This window comes from Agelaius tricolor, unplaced genomic scaffold, assembly GCF_023055355.1.
Source record: "Agelaius tricolor isolate 1412-34295 unplaced genomic scaffold, bAgeTri1.0.p SCAF_99, whole genome shotgun sequence".
Classification (NCBI taxonomy): domain Eukaryota; kingdom Metazoa; phylum Chordata; class Aves; order Passeriformes; family Icteridae; genus Agelaius; species Agelaius tricolor.
The window spans coordinates 449756-469921 of NW_027269359.1; the positions used below are offsets into that span (position 1 = coordinate 449756).

Sequence of the window (20166 nt, forward strand, 5' to 3'; positions counted from 1 at the left end):
CCCCTCCCGAACCCCCAGTTTCCCCCCAAATCCCCCCCAAATTTCCCTCCATCACCCCCAAATCCCCCCCAAATTTCCCCAAACCCCCCCAAATCCCCTCGATTCCCCCCCACCACCCCAAAAAACCCCCAAATCCCCCACAAATCTTCCATAAATCCCCCTTATCTCCCCCAAATCCCCCTCCCGAAGCTCCAGTTTTCCCCCAAATCCCCCCCAAATTTCCCTCCACCATCCCCAAATCCCCCCAATCCCCCCAAATCCCCTCGATTCCCCCCCACCACCCCAAAAAACCCCAAAAATCTTCCATAAATCTTCCATAAATCCCCCTAATCTCCCCCAAATCCCCCTCCCGAAGCCCCAGTTTCCCCCCAAATTTCCCTCCATCACCCCCAAATCCCCCCCAAATTTCCCTCCATCACCCCAAATCCCCCCCAGCACCCCCAAATCGCCCCCAAATCGCCCCAAATCCCCCCAAATCCCCCCAAATCCCCCCCAAATCCCCCCGAACCCCAAATCCCCCCCTTCCCTTCCCTTCCCTCCCCTCCCTCCCCGGTCCCTCCCCGGGGCGGAGCCGTCCCGGCCCCGGCGGCGCCAGCCACGACCCGGCACCGGCCCAGCCCCGAGCGGGGACCCCGAAACACCCCCAAAATACCCCCAAAATACCCCAAAAATCCCTCTGAACCCCCCCCGGGACCCCCAACCCCCCCCCCGGGACCCCCCAAATCCCCCAGGACCCCCCTAAATACCCCAAAAATACCCCAAAAATCCCTCTGAACCGCCCCCGGGACCCCCAAATCCCCCCCGGGACCCCCAAACCCCCCCCCGGGACCCCCAAAATCCCCCCCGGGACCCCTCCCCAGCCATGACGGTGGAGTTGGACTTCGAGGAGTGTCTGAGGGACTCGCCTTGGTTCAGGTACCCCAAAATCCCCCCAAAATCCCCCCAAAATTCCCCCAAAAAAGCCCTCAAAACCTCCCCAAAATCCTTCCGGGACCTCCCCAAAATCCCCCCCAAAAACCCCCAAAACCTCCCCAAAAATCCCCCCAAAATCTCCCCAAAAATCCCCCCAAAAACCCCCCCAAAAAACCCCAAAACCTCCCCAAAATCCCCCCCAAAATCCCCCCAAATTCTCCCCCAAAACCTCCCCAAAATTCCCCCAAATCCCCCCCAGGACCCTTTGGGGACCCCCCCCCAAAATTTCAGGATCCCCTTGAGACCCCCCCCCCTCCCTCCCCCTTTGCTGGGACCCCAAACCCCCCCGGGACCCCCCAAAATTTCACCCAGGACCCCCCCAAAATTCCTCAAATTCCCCCAAAACATTGAGGGACACATTTGGGGACACCTGGGGACACATTTGGGGACATTTGGGGACATTGAGGGACACAGGGGGAGCACAAGGCAGGGGTGGTTCCGGGGTGCAAAAAGGCCTAAAATTGATCCCAAAATTGATCCCAAAATTGCCCCCAAATTCCGCCAAAAGAGACCCCAAACCCCTCAAAATTCCCCCCAAAAGAGACCCCAAAACCTCCCCAAAAAGGGACCCCAATAACCCCCAAAATTCTCCCACGAAATTCCCGCGAAAGAAGCCCCAGAATCCTTAAAAATCCACCAAAATTCCACCAAAATTCTCCTAAAATTCCCCTAAAATTCCACCAAAATTCCACCAAAATTCCCCCAGATTTTCCCCCAAATTCACCCAAAATTCTCCCAAAAGAAACCCCAAAATTTTCCCATCATTGCCCCAAAATTCTCCCAAAATTCTCCCAAAATTCTTCCCAAATTTTTCCCCCAAAATTCTCCCAAAATTCCCCCAGATTTTTCTCCAAATTCACCCAAAATTCTCCCAAAAGAAACCCCAAATTTTTCCCATAATTCCCCCAAAATTCCCCCCAAATTCTTCCCAAAATTCTCCCCAAATTCTCCCAAAATTCCACCAAAATTCCCCCAGATTTTCCCCCAAATTCACCCAAAATTCTCCCAAAAGAACTCCCAATTTTTTCCCATAATTCCCCCAAAATTCTCCCCAAATTCTTCCCAAAATTCTCCCCAAATTTTTCCCAAATTCCTCCAAAATCCCTTAAAATTTCTCAAAATTCCCCCCAAATTTCTCCCCAAATTCCCTCAAAATTCACCCAAAATTCCCCCAAATTTTGGGTGGGGCGAGGGGGGCGGGGCTGGCCCGATGCTGATTTTGGGGGACCCCTCCCCCCCGCCCCTCCCCCCCCAGGTGCTGCGGGCGGCGCCTCCGGAAGCGGCTCCGGAAGGGGCCCCAAAAACCCCAAAAACCGCCCCAAATCCGGCCCCTCCCCCACCCTGGCCTGCACGACTGCCCCTCCCCCACCCAAGGGACCCCCAAAATTTCTTAAATCCCCCCCAAGGATCCCCCAAAAAAAACCCCAAACTGCCCCAAATGTCCCCAAGTTCCCCCAAAATCCCCCCCAAAACCCACCCAGGACCCCCCAAAATCCCCTCCAGAACCCCCCAAAACTCCTCAAATCCCCCCCAAAACCCACCCAGGACCCCCCAAAATTTCTTAAATTCCCCCCCAAATTCCCCCCAAGATCCTCCAGGATCCCCCAGAATTCCTCAAATTCCCCCAAAAATCCCCCCAGGACCCCCCAAAATCCCCTCTGTGACCCCCCCCCCCCCAAATCTCCTCAAATCCACCCAAAATCCCCCCAAAAATCCCTCCAGGACCCCCCAAAATCCCCCCAGGACCCCCCAAAATCCCCTCTGTGAACCCCCCAAATCTCCTCAAATCCACCCAAAATCCCCCCGGAATTCCTCAAGACCCCCCAAAAATCCCCCCAGGACCCCCCAAAATGCCCTCAAATCCCCCCAGATCTCCCCAAAATCCCTCCAGGACCCCCCAAAACCCCTTAAATCCCCCCCAAAATCTCCATAAAATCTTCCCGGGACCCCCCAAAATCCCCTCTGTGACCCCCCCCAAATCTCCTCAAATCCCCCAAAAATCCCCCAGGACCCCCCAAAATCCCCTCAGATCCACCCAAAATCCCCAGGAACTCCTCAAGACGCCCCCAAAATCCCCTCAAATCCCCCCAAAATCCCTCCAGGACCCCCCAAAATCTCCATAAAATCCTCCCAGGACCCCCCAAAACCCCCTCAAATCCCCCCAAAATCCCCCCCGGACCCCCCAAATGCCCCCAAAATCCCCCCAGGACCCCTCAAATCCCCTCAAGGACCCCCCAGGACCCCCCAAAATTCCTCAGCCCCCCCAAACCCCCCAGGGCTGCTCTGGACGAGGCCGAGTCGGACGCAGCCGAGCTCGAGACTCACCTGGAGAAGGTTGGGGAGGGGGGGACCCCAAATTTGGGGAGAAATTGGGGGATTTGGGGGTCCCAGGGGCTGGAACTGGGCTGGGGATATTTTGGGCAGATTTTGGGGGGATTTGGGGGAATTTTAAGTTGGATTTTTGGGCGATTTGGGGGAATTTTAGGTTAATTTTGGAGGAAATTTTAAGGTGGAATTTTAGGGGATTTGGGGTGGATTTTAGGTTCATTTTGGGGGAATTTTAAGGAGGATTTTGGGGGGATTTGGGGGGAATTTTAGGTTAATTTGGGGAGAATTTTAAGGTGGATTTTTAGGGGATTTTGGGGAGATCTGGGGGGAATTTTAAGGTGGATTTTTAGGGGATTTGGGGTGGATTTTGGGGGAATTTGGGGGAATTTTAGGGCGGATTTTTAGGGGATTTGGGGTGGATTTTGGGGTAGTTTTAGGATGGATTTGGAATGGGTTTTGAGGTGGATTTGGGGTGGATTTGGGGTGGATTTTGGAGTGGATTTGGGGCTTCTTTTTAGGGGATTTTGGGGTGGATTTTGGTGCAGATTTTAGGGGGATTTTTAGGTGGATTTAGGGCAGATTTGGGGTGGTTTTGGGGCAGAGTTCGGGTCAATTTGGGAGAATTTTGGGGGAATTTTTAGGTGGATTTGGGTCAGATTTGGGTGGATTTTGGGGCCACCCTCGAGGTTTTTTTGGGGTGAATTTTGGGTGGATTTTTGGGTCACCTGCAGGGTTTTTTGGGCTGGATTTGGGGGGAGTTTTTGGGGTAGATTTTGATGGATTTGGGGGAATTTTTGGGCTGGATTTGGGGTGGATTTTGGGGTCAATCTCAGGGGTTTTTTGGGCTGGATTTGGGGTAGGATTTCGGTGAATTTGGGGGAATTTTGGGAATTTTGGGGCAGATTTTGATGGATTTGGGGGGGAATATTTGGGCTGGATTTGGGGCGGATTCTGATGGATTTTGGGGCGGATTTTGATGGATTTTGGGGGGGAATATTTGGGCTGAATTTGGGGCAGATTTTGGGGTCACCCTTGAAGTTTTTGGGGGGATTTTGGGGCGGATTTTGATGGATTTTGGGGGGAACATTTGGACTGGATTTGGGTGAATTTGGGGCAGATTTTGGTGTCGCCCTTGAAGTTTTTTGGGGGAATATTAGGGCGGATTTTGATGGATTTGGGAGGAACATTTGGACTGGATTTGGGTGAATTTGGGGCAGATTTTGGGGTCACCCTTGAAGTTTTTGGGGGGGATTTTGGGGCAGATTTTGATGGATTTCGGGCTGGATTTTGGGGGGATTTTGGGCTGGATCTGGGCGGATTTTTGGGGTCACCCTTGAAGTTTTTGGGGGATTTTTGGTGCAGATTCTGATGGATTTTGGGGGGATTTTGGGGGGATTTTTGGGGCAGATTTTGATGGATTTTGGGGCGGATTTTGGGGGGATTTTGGGCTGGATCTGGGCAGGTTTTTGGGGTCACATCCTGAGTTTTCCGGGGCTCCCCAGGTGCTCAAGCTGTGCTCGGCCGTGCTGGAGGCCGGGCGGGTTCTGGAAGGTTCCAGCCGCGCCTTCGCCGCGGGGCTGCGGGGGCTGGCGGGGACCCCCCGGGGGGACCCCCTGGTGCGGGTGAGACCCCAAAAACCCCGAATTTGGGGCTCCTGGGAGGGGAGAGAGAGCCCCAAAAAATCCAAATTTGGGGGGGGGTCTGAGGGTCCTTGGGGGGAATTTTGGGGATCCCTGGAAGGAATTTTGGGGATCCTGAGGAGAATTTTTGGCATCCCAGGGTGTTTTGGGGGGTCCCTGAAGGGGTTTGAGGGTCCCTGGGGGGAATTTTGGGGGTCCTGGGATGAATTTTTGGGTCCCTGGGTTGAATTTTGGTGTTTCTGGTGAATTTTGGAGGTCCTGGGATGAATTTTGGGGTTTCTGGTGAATTTTGGGGGGTCCAGGGTTGAATTTGGGGTCCCTGAAGTGAATTTTGGGTCCCTGGTGTGAACTTTGAGGTCCTGGGGGTTTTGGGGGTCCAGGGATGAATTTTGGGGTTTCTGGTGAATTTTGGGGGTCCTGGGATGGATTTTGGGGTCCCTGAAGTGAATTTTGGGGGGTCCAGGGGTGAATTTTGGGGTCCCTGAAGTGAATTTTGGGGTCCCGGGGTGAATTTTGGGGCTCCCGGCCCCCCCATTCCCACAGGAGGCTCTGCAGAAATTCTGCGACTCCCTGGAGCAGATGATGGACAGCCACGAGGTCTGCAGGCCACGCCCCCTGCACAAGGCCACGCCCCTTTCCGCCAACCCCACCCTTTCCTTCAAACCACGCCCGTTCCATCTAAGCCACGCCCCTTGGCTTTAAGCCACACCCACTCTGTATAAGCCACACCCATCCCATTTAAGCCACGCCCCTTTGCCCAATCTAATTTCCATTCCCCTGGCTACGCCCCTTGTGATAACCACGCCCATCCCCATAAACCCCACCCCTCATTTGCATAATCTTGATCCTAGCAAGGCCACGCCCCTCTGAAGTGACCCCGCCCATCTCTAAGGCCACGCCCATTTCCCCATGAGCCCACGCCCTTTTACTATGACCACACCCATTTCCTAACCAAGCCATGCCCCTTTTGCCAGACTCCGCCCCTTTCTGGTCTAACCACACCTCTTTTACATGGCCCCACCCCTTCTCCTCCTGGCCACACCCCTTTGACTTGGCCACACCCCTTTTTACATAACCACGCCCATTTCTGATTTCCCACACCCCTCCCTTTGTCACCACAACCACTTTTTACCTGACCCCTCCCCTTTTCTCCCCAGCCACACCCCTCTGGGATTGACCACGCCCCTTTCTAGTCTGACCAGGCCCCATTTTTGAGACCACACCCCCTTCTTACCTAACCCCGCCCCTTTCCTTATGGTCACACCCCCTCTGGGATTGACCGCGCCCCTTTCTGACCTGGCCACGCCCCCAGGAGCTGAGGAGCTGCACCCAGAGCGCCCTGAGGCGGCACCTGGAGCCGCTGCTGCGAGAGTGAGGGGGATTCGGGGCGTTTTGGGGCATTTTGGGGATTTTGGGGCATTTTCGATGGTTCTGGGGGGATTTGGGGGAAATTTGAGGGGTCCTGGTGGGGATCTGGGGGCGTTTGGGGGGAACTTGGGGTTCCTGGGGGTGTTCAGGATGGATTTGGGGGGATTTTGGGGAGGTGTTGAATCTCATTTTTTGGGGTTTTAATCCCTTCTTTTCGTGTTTTAATCCCATTTTTTGGCTCTTTTACCCCATTTCTTTGGGTTTTGATCCCATCTTCTGATATTCTGACCCCATTTTTTGGTTCCATTTTTTGGTTTTTCCTCATCTTTCTCCGTTCAGTCCATGCTGTGGGCCGCGATCGCGGCTCTGCAGGGTTTCGGGGCAGGGGGTTAATTCCCATTTCTGACCCCTTTTTTTTGGTTTTTTAACCCATTTTTGGGGGGTTTTAACCCATTTTTGCGTTTCCCCAGCTCCCTGTGCTCCCTGCGCTCGGCGGGGCCCGCGATCGCTGCTCTGCAGGGTTTCAGGGCTGGGTGTCTGTGGGTTAATTCCCATTTCTGACCCATTTTTGGGGGTTCTGATCCCATTTTTGGTGGGTTTTATCCCATTTTTTGGTGTTTTTAACCCATTTTTTTGTGGTTTTTTAACCCTTTTTTGGGTTCCCCAGCTCCCTGCGCTCGCTGCGCTCGGCGGGCCGTGACCGCGGCTCTGCAGGGTGTCGGGGCAGGGGGTTAATGGGGTTAATTCCCATTTCTGACCCCACTTTTTGTGGTTTTTTAACCCATTTTTTGGTTTTTCCCCAGCTCCCTGCGCTCGCTGCGCTCTGCGGGCCGCGATCGCGCCCGCGCGGCCGAGCTCCTGCAGGGGGCGCTGCAGCACCACGCGGAGGCGCCGCGCAGGCGCCCCCTGGAGGCCAAGGAGGCGGCGGCGGCGCTGGGCGAGGCCAGGGGCGTGGCCAGGGCCAGGGGGCTGGAGCACGTGCTCAAGGTGGGCGGGGCTTAAACGGGGAGGGCGGGGCCTACAAGGGAAAGGCGTGGCCAGGGGGGCTGGAGCACGTGCTCAAGGTGGGGCGGGGGCTTAATTGGGGTGAGCGTGGCCAGGGACAGGGGGCTGGGCTGTGTCCTCAAGGTGAGTGGGGCTTGATTGGGTGGGTGTGGTCAGGGTGGGGCCAGGTAAATAATCTGAATGTGGGCGGGGCTTTAAAAGTAGGGGCGTGGCAATGGGGCTGGGCTGTACCTAAAGGTGGGCGTGGCTTAGAAGAGTAGGCGTAGTCAGGCCTGAGCTATGACCTACAGGGGGGTGTGGCTTAAACAGGTGGGCGTGGCTTAAAGGGGTAGGGCTCAATAGCCTCTTAAAGATGGGCGTGGCCTAAATGGTAGTGGGCGAGGCCAGATAAAGGGGCTGGGTTTCATTCTGCCAATGGGCGTGGCTTAAATGGGTGCGGTTTGGGCGTGGCTTAACCCAGTCTAAAGGGGCGGGGTCAACCAGGGCGGACATAAAAGGGGTGGGGTCAGTGGGCGTGGCCTCGAGGGGCGTGGCCTGACCCCGCCCCTCCCTCCCCCACAGCTGAAGCTGCTGCAGGATCAGCAAAAAACGGAAATTCTGCAATTTGTGAGCGAAAATTTGGGGATTTTTTGGGGGGTTCCTGAGGATTTGGGGGGGGTCTGGGAGGGTTTGGTCGCCCTGAGGGTCTGGGGGAGCCCCTGAGTGGATTTTGGGGTCTCTGAGTGGCCCAAAAAATGGAAATTTTGGGGTTTTGGGGGGGCTCGGAGATTTTGGGTTCGGGGGATCCTGGGCCGGTCCTTGGGGGGGTCTGGGAGGGTTTGGGGGGGTCCTGAGGGGTTTCTGAGGAGATTCTGGGGGTCCTGGGGGGATTTGGGGATTCCTGGAAAGTTTTGGAGGTTCTGGGTGGATTTTGGGGGGAATTTTGAGGGGTCCTGGGAGTTTTTTGGGGGCTCTGAGGGTCTTGGGGTTGGGGAGGGTTTAGGGGGTCCTGGGGGGATTTTGGAGGAATTTTGGGGTCCTGGGGGTTTTTTTTGTGTCCCTGAAATTTGGGGAGGGGTCTGGGGGTCCATGCGGGGTTTTCGGGGGTCCCAAGGGTGCCCCTGACCCCCCCCTGCCCCCCCCCAGGTGCTGTCGCTGTTGGAGGCTCAGGCCGCGTTTTTCAGCCGCGGCCACCAGGGGGCGACAGCGACGCGCGACTACCGGGGACACCTGGGGGCGCAGGTGAGCCCCAAAATCCCCGAAAAAAAAACAAAAAAAAACCCTAAAAATCCCCAAAATTCCCCCCAAAAAACCCCTAAAAATCCCTAAAATCCCCCCCAAAACACCCAGAAGAAACCCTAAAAATCCCCCCAAAAAAACCCTAAAAATCCCCAAAATCCTCCCCAAAACCCCCAAACCCACCCGGACCCATCGCTACCGAGGAGACCTGGGGGCTCAGGTAAGCCCCAAAATCCCCGAAAAAAAAAACCAAAAAAAACCCCCTAAAAATCCCCAAAATTCCCCCCAAAAAACAGCCCTAAAAATCCCCAAAATCCCCCCTAAAAATCCCCCCCAATAAACCCTAGAAATCCCCCCAATCCCCCCCAAAAATCCCCAAACCCCCCCCAAAACCCCTCCAGGGACCCCTCAAAGGCGATTTTGGGGGTTCAGGGTTTGGGGGGTCCCAGCTGAGCCCCAATTTTGGGGTTTTTTTGCCCCAGTTGGAGCAGGGGCAGCTGGAGGGGGCGCGGCGGCGCCGGGACCTGGAGCAGCGGCAGCAGCTCCTCCTGCAGCAGGTGGGCGTGGCCTGGAATGGGCGTGGCTTTAGGGTGTGGCCGACTAAGTGGGTGTGGTTAAAATCAGGGGGCATGGCCTAAAAGCAATGGAGGGGGAATCGCTTTGCTTTGAGTGTGGGCGTGGCCTAGATGGGCGTGGTCATCGCTAAAGGGGTGTGGCCTGAGCGGTGGGCGGGGCTCTGTGTGATTGGGGTGTGGTCACTGTCAATGGGGCGGGTAAGCTGTAATTGACAGGCCTTGAGCTTGGATGATTGACAAGAGAGTGGGCAGGGTCAGGCTTTGATTGACAGCTGGGCTGGAGTTGATTGACAGCTCTGAGATGGGATCCGTTTGATTGACAGCTTGCAATGGGATCTGCTTGATTGACAGCTCGAGGAGGGGTGGGGCTTGACACCCTGGCGAGGGGTGTGGCCAGACTTTGATTGGCAGCTGTGTTAAAGTTGATTGACAGCTTGGAGGTGGCGCCAATTTGATTGACAGCTCTAGGAGGAGGGGGGCGTGGGTTTTGGCGGGGCGGGGCTGTGGGCGGGGCTTGTATTGATTGGCGGCTGCCAGGACCTGTCACAGGAGGAGGTGGGCGTGGCCACGGGGGAGGCGGGGCCTGAGGCTCCGCCCATTCAGGGTTACCTGTACAAGAGAGCGAGCAACGCCTTCCGCACCTGGAGCAGGTACCAAAACCGCCCGAAATCACCCCAAAATCACCCCCAGAGCCCCAAAACCGCCCCCAAACCACCCTGAACACCCCAAAATACCCCAAAGTGTCCCAAAAACGCCTCAAAACGCCCCAAAATACCCCAAATGCCAAAACCCACCCCGAAATATCCCAAAATTCCCCACACCACCCCAAACATCCCAAAATCATCCCAAAATACCCTGACCACCCCAAAATACCCCAAAAATACCCCAAAATAGACCCCAAACACCCCAAAATCCCTGAAATGCCAAAACCCACCCCAAAATATCCCCAAATTCCCCAAACCACCCCAAAATCATCCCCAAATACCCCAAAATCATCCCTAAATCACCCTAAACACCCCAAAACACCCCAAAATAGACAAAAACCACCCCAAACATCCCCAAAATACCCGAAAATGCCCTAAAATCACCCCAAAGCCCCTCAAAACACCCAAAAAACCACAAAATTACCCCCAAATCCCCCCCAAATACCCCAAAACCTCCCTCAAACGACCCCGAAATCCCCCCTAAAACCCCAAACCGCCCCAATTTTCCCCAAAAAGCCCCAAATTTTTCCTTTTTTTCCCTCCCCCTGCAGGCGCTGGTTCTTCATCCAGAGCAACCAACTGCTCTACCTGAAACGGGCCCGCGTGGGTGGAATTTGGGGGGACCCGGGGGGATTTGGGGGGTCCTGGAGGGGTTTGGGGGGTCCTGAAGGGGTTTGGGGGAATTTTTTGGGGAATTTTTGGGACATTTTTGGGAGGTCCCTGAGGGGATTTTGAGGGAATTTTGGGAGGATTTGGAGGAATTTGGGAGGGGATTTTGGGGGTCCTGGGGAGGAATTTGGGGGTTCCTGGAGGGGTTTGGGGGAATTTTTTTGGGGAATTTTTGGGGCATTTTTGAGGGTCCTGGGGAGTTTTTGGGGGGATTTTGGGGGGTCCTGGGGAGGATTTTGGGGGATTTTTGGGACATTTTTGGGGGTCCTGGGGGGGTCCTGGAGGAATTTGGGGGGTCCTGGAGGGGTTTGGGGGAATTTTTGTGGGAATTTTAGGGACATTTTTGGGGGTCCTGGGGAGGATTTGGGGGTTCCTGGAGGGGTTTGGGGGAAATTTTTGGGGGTCCTGGGGAGTTTTTGGGGGGATTTTGGGGGGTCCTGGGGAGAATTTTTGGGGGGTCCCTGAGGGGATTTTGAGGGCATTTTGGGGGAATTTTGGGGTCCTGGGGGGATTTGAGGGCATTTTGGGGGAATTTTGGGGGGTTCGGGGGGGGTTTTGGGGGGAATTTTGGGGGCTCTGGGGCAGATTTTCGGGACTGATTTTTCAGGTTATTTTAGGATTTTTTTGGGTTTTTTCGCAGCAAATTCAGGGTTTGGTGTTTTAAAGGGGGGAGGGGGTTCAGGATTTTTTGGATTTTTGGGGGGACCCCCCCGGGTGAGATTTTGGGGTTCCCCAGGACCCCCCCACGGTGGTGATCGAGGACCTGAGGCTCTGCACGGTCAAACCCTGCCCCGACCTCGAGCGCCGCTTCTGCTTCGAGGTCGTCTCCCCCTCCAAGTGAGACCCCAAAAAACCTCGAGGGGACCCCAAAAATACTGGAGGGGATCCCAAAAATCCCGGGGGGGACCCCAAAATTTCGGGGGATTCAAAAACCTGAGGGGGACCCCAAAAAAAAATCTCAATTTTCAAAGGTGGAGGCTCAAAAATCGCCCCTAAAATTCACAAAATTCTCCTCGAGGGACCCCAAAAAACTCCGGGGGGGACCCCAAAATCTCCCAATCCTCAAAACCAGGGAGCTCCAAACCCTCCTGGGATCCCCAAATCTGCCCCAAATCTGCCCCTAAATGACCCCGAACCCCCCCAGGTGACCCCAAACTCCCCCTGGGGACCCCAAACCCCCCCAGGTGACCCCAAAATCTCCCAATCCTCAAAACCAGGGAGCTCCAAACCCCCCTGGCATCCCCAGATCTGCCCCTAAATGACCCCAAATCCCCCCCTTGGGGACCCCAAAATCTCCCAATCCTCAAAACCAGGGAGCTCCAAACCCCCCTGGGAGCCCCAAATCTGCCCCAAATCTGCCCCAAATCCCTCCCTTGGGGACCCCAAACTCCCCCTGGGAACCCCAAATCCCCTTTGAGGACCCCAAATCCCCCTTTGAGGACCCCAAATCCCCCTTTGAGGACCCCAAACCCCCTTTGGGGACCCCAAATCCCCCCTTTTTCCCCCCCAGGTCGTGCGTGCTGCAGGCGGACTCGGGCCCGGGCCAGCAGCGCTGGGTGAGCGCCGTGCAGAGCGGGATCGCCTGCGCCTACAGCCAGGGGGCGCCGGGACAGACGGTGGGGAACAGCGCGGAACGGCCAAAAAGGGGAAAAAATAACCCTAAAATGTCCATAAATTACCCCAAAATATCCCCAAAGAGCAAAAAAATACCCTGAAATATCCGGAAGGAGGAAAAAAATTACCCCAAAATATCCATGAAGGGGAAAAAAATACCCTGAAATGTCCATAAAGGGGAAAAAGCCAGCACAAAATAGCAATAAAGAGGAAAAAAACCAGCACAAAATATCCCCAAAGAGCAAGAAAAACACCCCAAAGTATCCATAAAGAGGAAAAAAAATAGCCCAAAGTATCCATAAAGGGGAAAACAATACCCTAAAATATCCATAAAGAGGAAAAAAACAGCACAAAATATCCATAAAGGGGGGAAAAAATACCCCAAAGTATCCTTAAAGAGGAAAAAAATACCCTAAAATGTCCCCAAAAAGGAAAAAAAATAGCCCAAAATATCCATAAAGGGGAAAAAAAATACCCCAAAATATCCCCAAAGAGGAAAAAAATATCCAAAATATCCATGAAGGGGAAAAAAGTACCCTGAAATGTCCATAAAGGGAAAAAAAATACCCTGAAATATCCATAAGGAGCAAAATAAATACCCTAAAATATCCATAAAGGGGAAAAAAAATAGCCCAAAATATCCCTAAAGGGGAAAAAAATACCCCAAAGTATCCATAAAGGGGAAAAAAATACCCTGAAATATCCATAAATTACCCCAAAATATCTCCAAAGAGCAAAAAAAATACCCCAAAATATCCCCCAAACCACCCCCAAAACATCCCAGAACGGCCCAAAATCCCACCCAGACTTCCCCAAAATCCCCCATAAAACCTCCCCAAATCTCCCCTAAATGCCCACCAAAAATGGCCCGAAATCCTCTCCAGAACGGCCCCAAATCCCCCCAAACCTCCCCAAAATGGCCCCAAATCCCCCCCAAAAATGGCTCCAAATCCCCTCCAGAACGGCCCCAAATCCCCCAAAATCTCCCCCAAAATGGCCCCAAATCCCCCCAAATCCCCTCCAAAATGGTCCCAATCCCCCCAAAATCCCCCTCCCCAAAAGGGTCCCCAAACTCTCCCCAAAACCCCCCCAAAAGGCCCCAAAATCCCCAAATCTCCTCCCAGAAAGTTCCCCAACCCCCCCAAATCCCCCCCAAAAATGGCTCCAAATCCCCTCCAGAACAGCCCCAAATCCCCCAAAATCCCCCAAAATGGCCCCAAATCCCCCCAAAAATGGCTCCAAGTCCCCCCCAAAAGGGTCCCCCAAACCCCCCCAAATTTCCCCCAAATCCCCCCAAATTTCCCCCAAAATCCCCCAAATTTCCCCCAAAATCCCCCCCAAATCCCCCCCAAAATCCCCCAAATTCCCCCCAAACCCCTCCAAATTTCCCCCAAATTTTCCCCCAGATTTTCCCCAAATTTCCCCCAAAATCCCCCAAAACCCCCCCAAATTCCCCCAAATTTTCCCCAAATTTCTCTTCCCCCCTCCCCCCCAGGTGCCCCCCAGGGCGGGGTCGCTGTCGGGGCCCCCCCCGGAGCCCCCCCCGGTTTTGGGGGCGATTTTGGGGCTGGAGGGGAACGGGAGCTGCTGCGACTGCAGGGAGCCCCGGCCAGAATGGGCCAGCGTCAACCTGGGCATCACCCTGTGCATCCAGTGCTCGGCCATCCACAGGTGGGACACCCCAAAAACCGGGGGGACACCCCAAAAAAACCCTAAAATAAAATAACCCAAAAAAATCCCATAAAAATACAAAAAATCCCCAAAAAATCCCATAAAAATCCCATTAACGGGCACTAAAATACACCTGAAATCCTCACCCTGTGCATGCAGTGCTCGGCCATCCACAGGTGGGACACCCCAAAAACACCAAAAAACCCCAAAAATAACCCTGGGGAAAAATACACCCCAAAAAACCCCCAAAAAATCCCATTAAAATCCCATTAACGGGAACCGAATTACACCTGAAACGCTCAATTCATCCTCACCCTGTGCATCCAGTGCTCGGCCATCCACAGGTGGGACACCCCAAAAACCGGGGGGAACATCCCAAAAAAACCCAAAATTAAAATATCCTAAAAAAAACCCCAAAAAATCCCATTAAAAACACAAAAAATCCCATTAAAAACCCCATAAATATCCATTAAAAAAACCCATAAAACTCCATAAAATCCCCCAAAAAACCCCACAAACCCCAAAACCCCCGGGGCTTTTTTGTTTTCGGGGTTTCCTTTTCCATGGTTTTGGGGGGTTTTTTCTGTGTTTTTTTGGGGGGGGGGATTTTGGGTTTTTTGGGGATTTTTTGGGGTTTTTTGGGGTTTTTTGGAGGGATTTTTTAGAGGTTTTTTGTGGGTTTTTGGGGATTTTTGGAGGAGATTTTTTTTTTAATTTGGGTTTTTTTTTGAGAAACTTATTTTGGGGGGATTTTGGGGTTTTTTTTAGGGTTTTTTTCGTGTTTTTTGGGATTTTTGGGTTTTTTTGTGGGGAAGTTTTAGGGGACTTATTTTGGGGTTTTTTCAGTTTTTTACGGGTTTTATGGGGTTTTTTTTCAGGTTTTTTTTTGTGGGTTTTTGGGGATTTTGGGGAAATTTTGAGGAGATTTTTGGGGGGATTTTTTGGGGATTTTTGGAGGATTTTGGGGGGATGTTGGGGGGATTTTTGGGGGGATTTTGTGGGATTTTTTTTGGGATTTTTGGGGGATTTTTTGAGGCGATTTTGGGGGGTTTTTGGGAGGATTTTTGGGGGGATTTTTGGGAGGATTTTTGGGGATTTTTGAGGGGATTTTTTGGGGGGGATTTTGGGGGGAATTTTTGGGGGGATTTTTTGGGGGATTTTGGGGGGATTTTTGAGGGGATTTTTTGGGATTTTTGAGGCGATTTTTGGGGGGATTTTTGGGAGGATTTTGAGGGGATTTTTGGGGGATTTTTTGGGGGATTTTTTGTTTTTTTTTTTTTTTGTCCTTTTTTTTTGGTTTTTTGGGGGGATTTTGAGGCGATTTTGGGGGGATTTTTTGGGGTTTTTCTGTTGTTTTTTGGGGTTTTTTTGGGGTGCCCCTGACCGGCCCCGGCCCCGCAGGAGTTTGGGGGTTCACTTCTCCAAGGTTCGCTCGCTCACCCTGGACTCGTGGGAACCTGAACTGGTGAAGGTGAGAGGGGAACTGGGAGCAAACTGGGAGGGATTGAGGGGTCCCTGGAGGGATTTTGGGGGGAGATTTGGGATTTTTGGGGGGAGATTGGGGATTTTTTGGGGGGAGATTTTTCGGGGGGTCTTTGGGGGGCCCTGGGGGGAACTTTTGGGGGTCTCGGGTGTTTTTTGGGGGGGGGTCCCAGAGTATTTTTGGGGTGCAATTTGGGGTCCCAGGCTGGTTTTGGGGTGTTTTATGGGGTCCCCCAGCTGATTTTGGGGTGGATTTGGGGGGTTTTGGGGTCCCCCAGCTGATTTTGGGGTATTTTGGGGTGGATTTGGGGGTATTTTGGGGTGGATTTGGGGGTATTTTGGGGTATTTTTGAGTGGTTTTTGGGGTCCCCCGGCTGATTTTGGGGTATTTTGGGGTGGATTTGGGAGTTTTTGGGGTGGATTTGGGAGTTTTTGGGGTATTTTTGAGTGGTTTTTGGGGTCCCCCAGCTGATGTGCTCCCTGGGGAACCTGGCCCTGAATGGGATTTATGAGGCGCGGGTGGAGGAGATGGGGGTCAAGAGACCCCCCCCGAGCTGCTCCCGGTGAGAATCCCCCCCAAAAAAATCCCAAATTCACCCCAAAAAACCCAAAAATTTACCCCAAAAAACCCAAAAAATTACCTCAAACCTCCCCCGAGCTGCTCCCGGTGAGAATCCCCCCGAAAAAAACCCAAATTCACCCCAAAAAACCCCTGAGACTCCCCCGAGCTGCTCCCAGTGAGAATCCCCCCCGAAAAACCCCAAATTCACCCCAAAAAAACCTCAAATTCACCCCAAAAACCCCTGAGACCCCAGGACCCCCCAAAACCTCTTCCAAATCTCCCCCAAACCCCCTTAGGACCCCCCCCAAATCACCCAGGACCCCCCGAAACCTCCCCCAGACACCCTCAGGACCCCCAAATTCCCTCAGGACCCCCCAAAAACCCCCAAAATCCCCTCAAAGCCGCTCCAAGGCTCCCCCAAAATGACCCAAATCCCCTGGGACCCCCCCAAGAATTCCCCCCAAACCCCTCCAGGACCCCCAAATTCCCCCCAAAACCCCCCCGGGACCCCCTCAAATCCCCTCAAAGCTCCCCCAGGTCCCCCCAAATTCCCCCAGTCCCCCCCAGTCCCCCCCATGTCCCCGGATCCCCCCAGGGCCCAGCGCGAGAGTTGGATCCGGGCCAAGTACGTGGAAAAGCGATTCGTGAGGGGCGTGGCCGGACACGCCCCCAGGCCACGCCCCTCGCGCCAGGGACACGCCCCCAGACCAAGCCCCGCCCCCCGAGGGGGCCCTGCCCAAGGTAATGGAGATGGGGGTGGGGGAAAAGGGGCGGGGCTTTGGGAGAAAGGGGCGGGGTTTGATTGTAAAGGGGAGGGGCTTGTGAAGGGGTGGAGCTTGTTGTGAAGGGGCGTGGCTTGGTAGGAAAGCACTGGAGTTTGTTGTAAATGGGAGGTGCTTAATGAAAATGGGTGGGACTTGATGAAGGGGTGGGGCTTGCATTATTAATTAGGGGTTAATTATGTGGGTGTGGCTTAGGGAGCATGGCTTGTGTTAGGGCTGAATTTTGATAGGCTGCTGCAGGTGCTGTGGGCGTGGCTTCACAGCCAATGGGTGTGGCTTGTTCCCTGGTGGGTGTGGCTCGTTTGCGCTGGCTGTTGTGGGCGGGGCTTGTTGTCATTCTTATTAATGGGAGGCGTTTGTTCCTTGGTGGGTGGGGCTTATTGGTGGTTTGTTGTGGGTGTGGCTTCATAGAAAATGGGTGTGGCTTGTTTGTGGCATCTTTTATGGGCGTGGCTTCTCATCCAATGAATGGGGCTTGTTCCTTGGTGGGTGTGGCTTGTTTGTGGCACCTTTTGTGGGCGTGGCTTCTCATCCAATGGGTGTGGCTTGTTCCTTGGTGGGTGGGGCTTATTTCTAATGCTTGTTGTGGGCGTGGCTTCACAACCAATGGGTGTGGCTTGTTCCCTGGTGGGTGGAGCTTCTCATATCAATTATGGGCGTGTCCCCCTACAAGTGGGCGTGGCCTAAACCCACTCCTGTCCCATTCCCTCCTTGGGGGGTTTGGGGGCGGTCTCCAATGAGCACGGCCGTGGTTCTCTCCGTGTGGGCGTGGTTTTCCTGCGGGTGGGCGTGTCTAACACGGCACGGGCGTGTCCCCTTAGCTCCGCCCCCGGATCCCGCCGAGCCCGAGGGCGCCCCCTGCCTGCACCCCGGGGCTCTGCTGTCCTGGGCCGCCCGGCGGCGCCGCCTGCGCACCATGGCCGAGGCGCTGGCCCAGGGCGCCGACCCCGGCTGGGCCAACAGCGCCGAGGGCAACCGCACCCCCCTGCTGGAGGCCGTGGCCGTGGTAACTGGGAGCAAACTGGGAGCAAACTGGGAGCACTGGGAGGCAACCCCACTGTGGGGTTTTGGGGCTTCTGTGGGGTTTTTTTTCCCTCAGGTTTTTGGAGGGTCCCTGAAATCCCTGGGGAAGCTCTTGGGGGTTACCTGGGGAAGCATTTTAGGGGGGGTTTGGGGATTTTTTGGGGGTTTTGGGGTGATTTTAGGGTGGTTTTGAGGAGAGTTTTGGGGGAGGTTATGGCAGCAGCACCTCCTGCTGGAGGCCGTGGCCGTGGTAACTGGGGGCAAACTGGGAGCACTGGGAGGCAACCCCACTGTGGGGTTTCGGGGGTTCTGTGGGGGTGATTTTTCCTCAGGTTTTTGGAGGGTCCCTGAAATCCCTGGGGAAGCATTTTAGGGGGGATTTAGGAGTTTTTTTCTTGGTTTTTTTTCGGGTGTTTTGGGGTTATTTTGGGGTGGTTTCGAGGAGAGTTTTGGGGGTCTCAAGGGAAGTCCTGGGGGAGGTTATGGCAGCACCCCCCTGCTGGAGGCCATGGCCGTGGTAACTGGGAGCACTGGGAGGGTTCTCCTGTTTTGGGGAGGGGTCCCTGAGTCTGTCCCCTCCCCTCCCCTTCCCCTTTCCCTGAGAATTCCCTGCTGGCCTGCGAGTTCCTGCTGCAGAACGGGGCCAGCGTCAACCAGAGCGACAGCTGCGGGCGGGGCCCGCTGCACCACGCCACCATGCTGGGACACACTGGGTGGGTACTGGGAGCGACTGGGAGGGCACTGGGAGGGACTGGGAGCAACTGGGAGCGACTGGGAGGGGACCCTGATTCACCCCCATTTGGTGAACGGTGGCGTTGCTCACCCCTACGTTGGATGTGTGCGAAGCTAAGCAGGAACTGCCCTGGTCAGGGCCTGGATGGGCGACCTGAACTGGGTTATTTGGAGAGGGTTCACCCGCTTTTTTTGGAGGGTTCATTTCCTTTTGGGGGTCCTGTTTCTCTCTATGGGCTCCTATTGCCTTTTATGGGGGTCCCTGATCCATTTTTGGGGGTGCTACAATTTGGGAGCAGTGCCTAAATACTTTTGGGGGGGTCCCAGTTCCTTTGGCCTGCATCTTTTCCCTTTAGGGGGTTTCCCTTCTATTACTGGGGTCTGTATTTTTTTAGAGGGTCCCTATTTCATTTATGGGGGTCTCTATTCCATTTCTGGGGTTCCCTTTTGCCTTTAGGGGGTCTCTCTTCCATCCAGAGATCCATATTCCCTTGGAAGGAACCTTATTCCATTCTGGGTGGCCACTTCCCCTATAGAGAGCCCCAATCCCGTTGCTGGGTGTCCCATTTCACTTTTGAGGATGCAAAACCCCCAAATCTCTCAAAATTCTCCCCATTTTGGAAGGTCCCCAGCACAGTTTTCCACACGGGAAGCTAAGCAGGGTCTGCCCTGGTCAAGGCCTGGATGGGTGACCTCAACCTTGCTACGTCCCCTGGAATCCCGGCATCCCTCATGACCCCAATGTCCCCAAAATGTCCCCAAAACGCCCCCTCAATGTCCCCCTCCCCAAATTGCAGCCTGGCCTGCCTGTTCCTGAAGCGGGGGGCCGACGTCAACGCAGTGGACGCGGACGGGAGGGACCCCCTGACCATCGCCATGGACTTGGCCAACGCCGACATCGTCACCCTGTGAGACCCCTGGGGGGCGCCCTCGGCTCGGGGGGGGACACCCCAAATGTGACCCCCCCCGAAATGTGACCCCAAATCCCCTCCTCAGGCTGCGATTGGCCAAGATGAGAGAGCTGGAGGTGGCCCAGGGACAGACCGGTGGGTTTGAGGCGGAGTCCCAGGGATTTTGGGGGATTTCTGGGATTTTGGGGGGGTCCCTGAATTTGGGGAGGTCCTGAGGGACATCAGGGATGGAGTTTTGGGGGGTCCTGGGGTGTTTTTGGGGGGCTCCTCTGATCCTCAGAGAGTTTTCTCAAGTTTGGGGTGGCCTCGGAGGAAGGGAGTGGATTTTGGGGTGGAATCTCAGATTTTGGAGGGTTCACGTGGGAATTTTGGGGTGGAATCTGTGGATTTTGAGGGGGGGGGGGGGGAATCTCTGATTTTTGGGGGTCCCAAATTCGGGGTTCCCTCCCCTTCCACCCCCAGGTGATGACACCTACCTCGACATCTTCCGCGACATCTCCCTGATGGCCTCGGACCACCCCGAGAAACTCGCCCGGGCTCCTCCCCCCAAACACTCCACCCTTTAGCCCCGCCCTCTCAGCAAAGCCACGCCCATCCCGCAGAACCACGCCCCCTCCTCGGGCAGCAGCCAATGGAATAAAGGCAGGGTTTGATCAAAATTCACTTGGGTGGTCTAGAACCAAACCTTGAACTGACCCCGCCCCAAATCATCCCCAAAAAACCAAAAAAAAACAACAACAAAAAAATTTAAAACCTACAAAATTAAAAAAAAACTCAAAAAACCCCAACCCCAAAATCCCCAAATAACTGCAAAAAAACCTAAATACCCCAAAAACCCCTCAAACCAACTGGAAAAAAGCTAAAAAAATCCCCCCAACCCACCCGCCAAAAAACCACCAAAAGCCAAAAA

The 20166-nt window shown here is 54.4% G+C and overlaps 1 protein-coding gene across 3 annotated transcripts; it reads left to right on the forward strand.

Annotated features, from left to right (window-relative positions):
- The first annotated feature begins 572 nt into the window (after positions 1–572).
- ACAP1 (ArfGAP with coiled-coil, ankyrin repeat and PH domains 1) lies at positions 573–19919 on the forward strand. 3 transcript variants are annotated; one of them, XM_071419065.1, is made up of 22 exons: positions 573–915; positions 3249–3306; positions 4803–4922; positions 5484–5537; positions 6253–6311; positions 7112–7295; positions 7875–7919; positions 8439–8534; positions 9014–9088; positions 9644–9756; positions 10362–10413; positions 11216–11316; positions 11990–12095; positions 13589–13764; positions 15166–15235; positions 15715–15809; positions 16404–16549; positions 17412–17596; positions 18217–18326; positions 19143–19253; positions 19342–19391; positions 19719–19919. In XM_071419065.1, the coding sequence occupies exons 1-22, from the start codon at positions 863–865 to the stop codon at positions 19820–19822; spliced, it is 2163 nt and encodes a 720-aa protein (XP_071275166.1). In that variant the 5' UTR covers positions 573–862; the 3' UTR covers positions 19823–19919. The 3 variants fall into 3 exon arrangements, with proteins under 3 accessions (XP_071275166.1, XP_071275168.1, XP_071275167.1); XM_071419067.1 differs by lacking the exon at positions 15715–15809; XM_071419066.1 differs by lacking the exon at positions 4803–4922.
- The last annotated feature ends 247 nt before the right edge of the window (positions 19920–20166 follow it).

Coding starts and splice junctions, on each gene's coding strand:
- ACAP1 (XM_071419065.1), top strand. CDS start 863: ATGACGGTGGAGTTGGACTTCGAGGAGTGTCTGAGGGACTCGCCTTGG. Junction 4,923..5,483: donor GGGGGGACCCCCTGGTGCGG/GTGAGACCCCAA, acceptor CCATTCCCACAG/GAGGCTCTGCAGAAATTCTG. Junction 15,236..15,714: donor GGGAACCTGAACTGGTGAAG/GTGAGAGGGGAA, acceptor GGGGTCCCCCAG/CTGATGTGCTCCCTGGGGAA.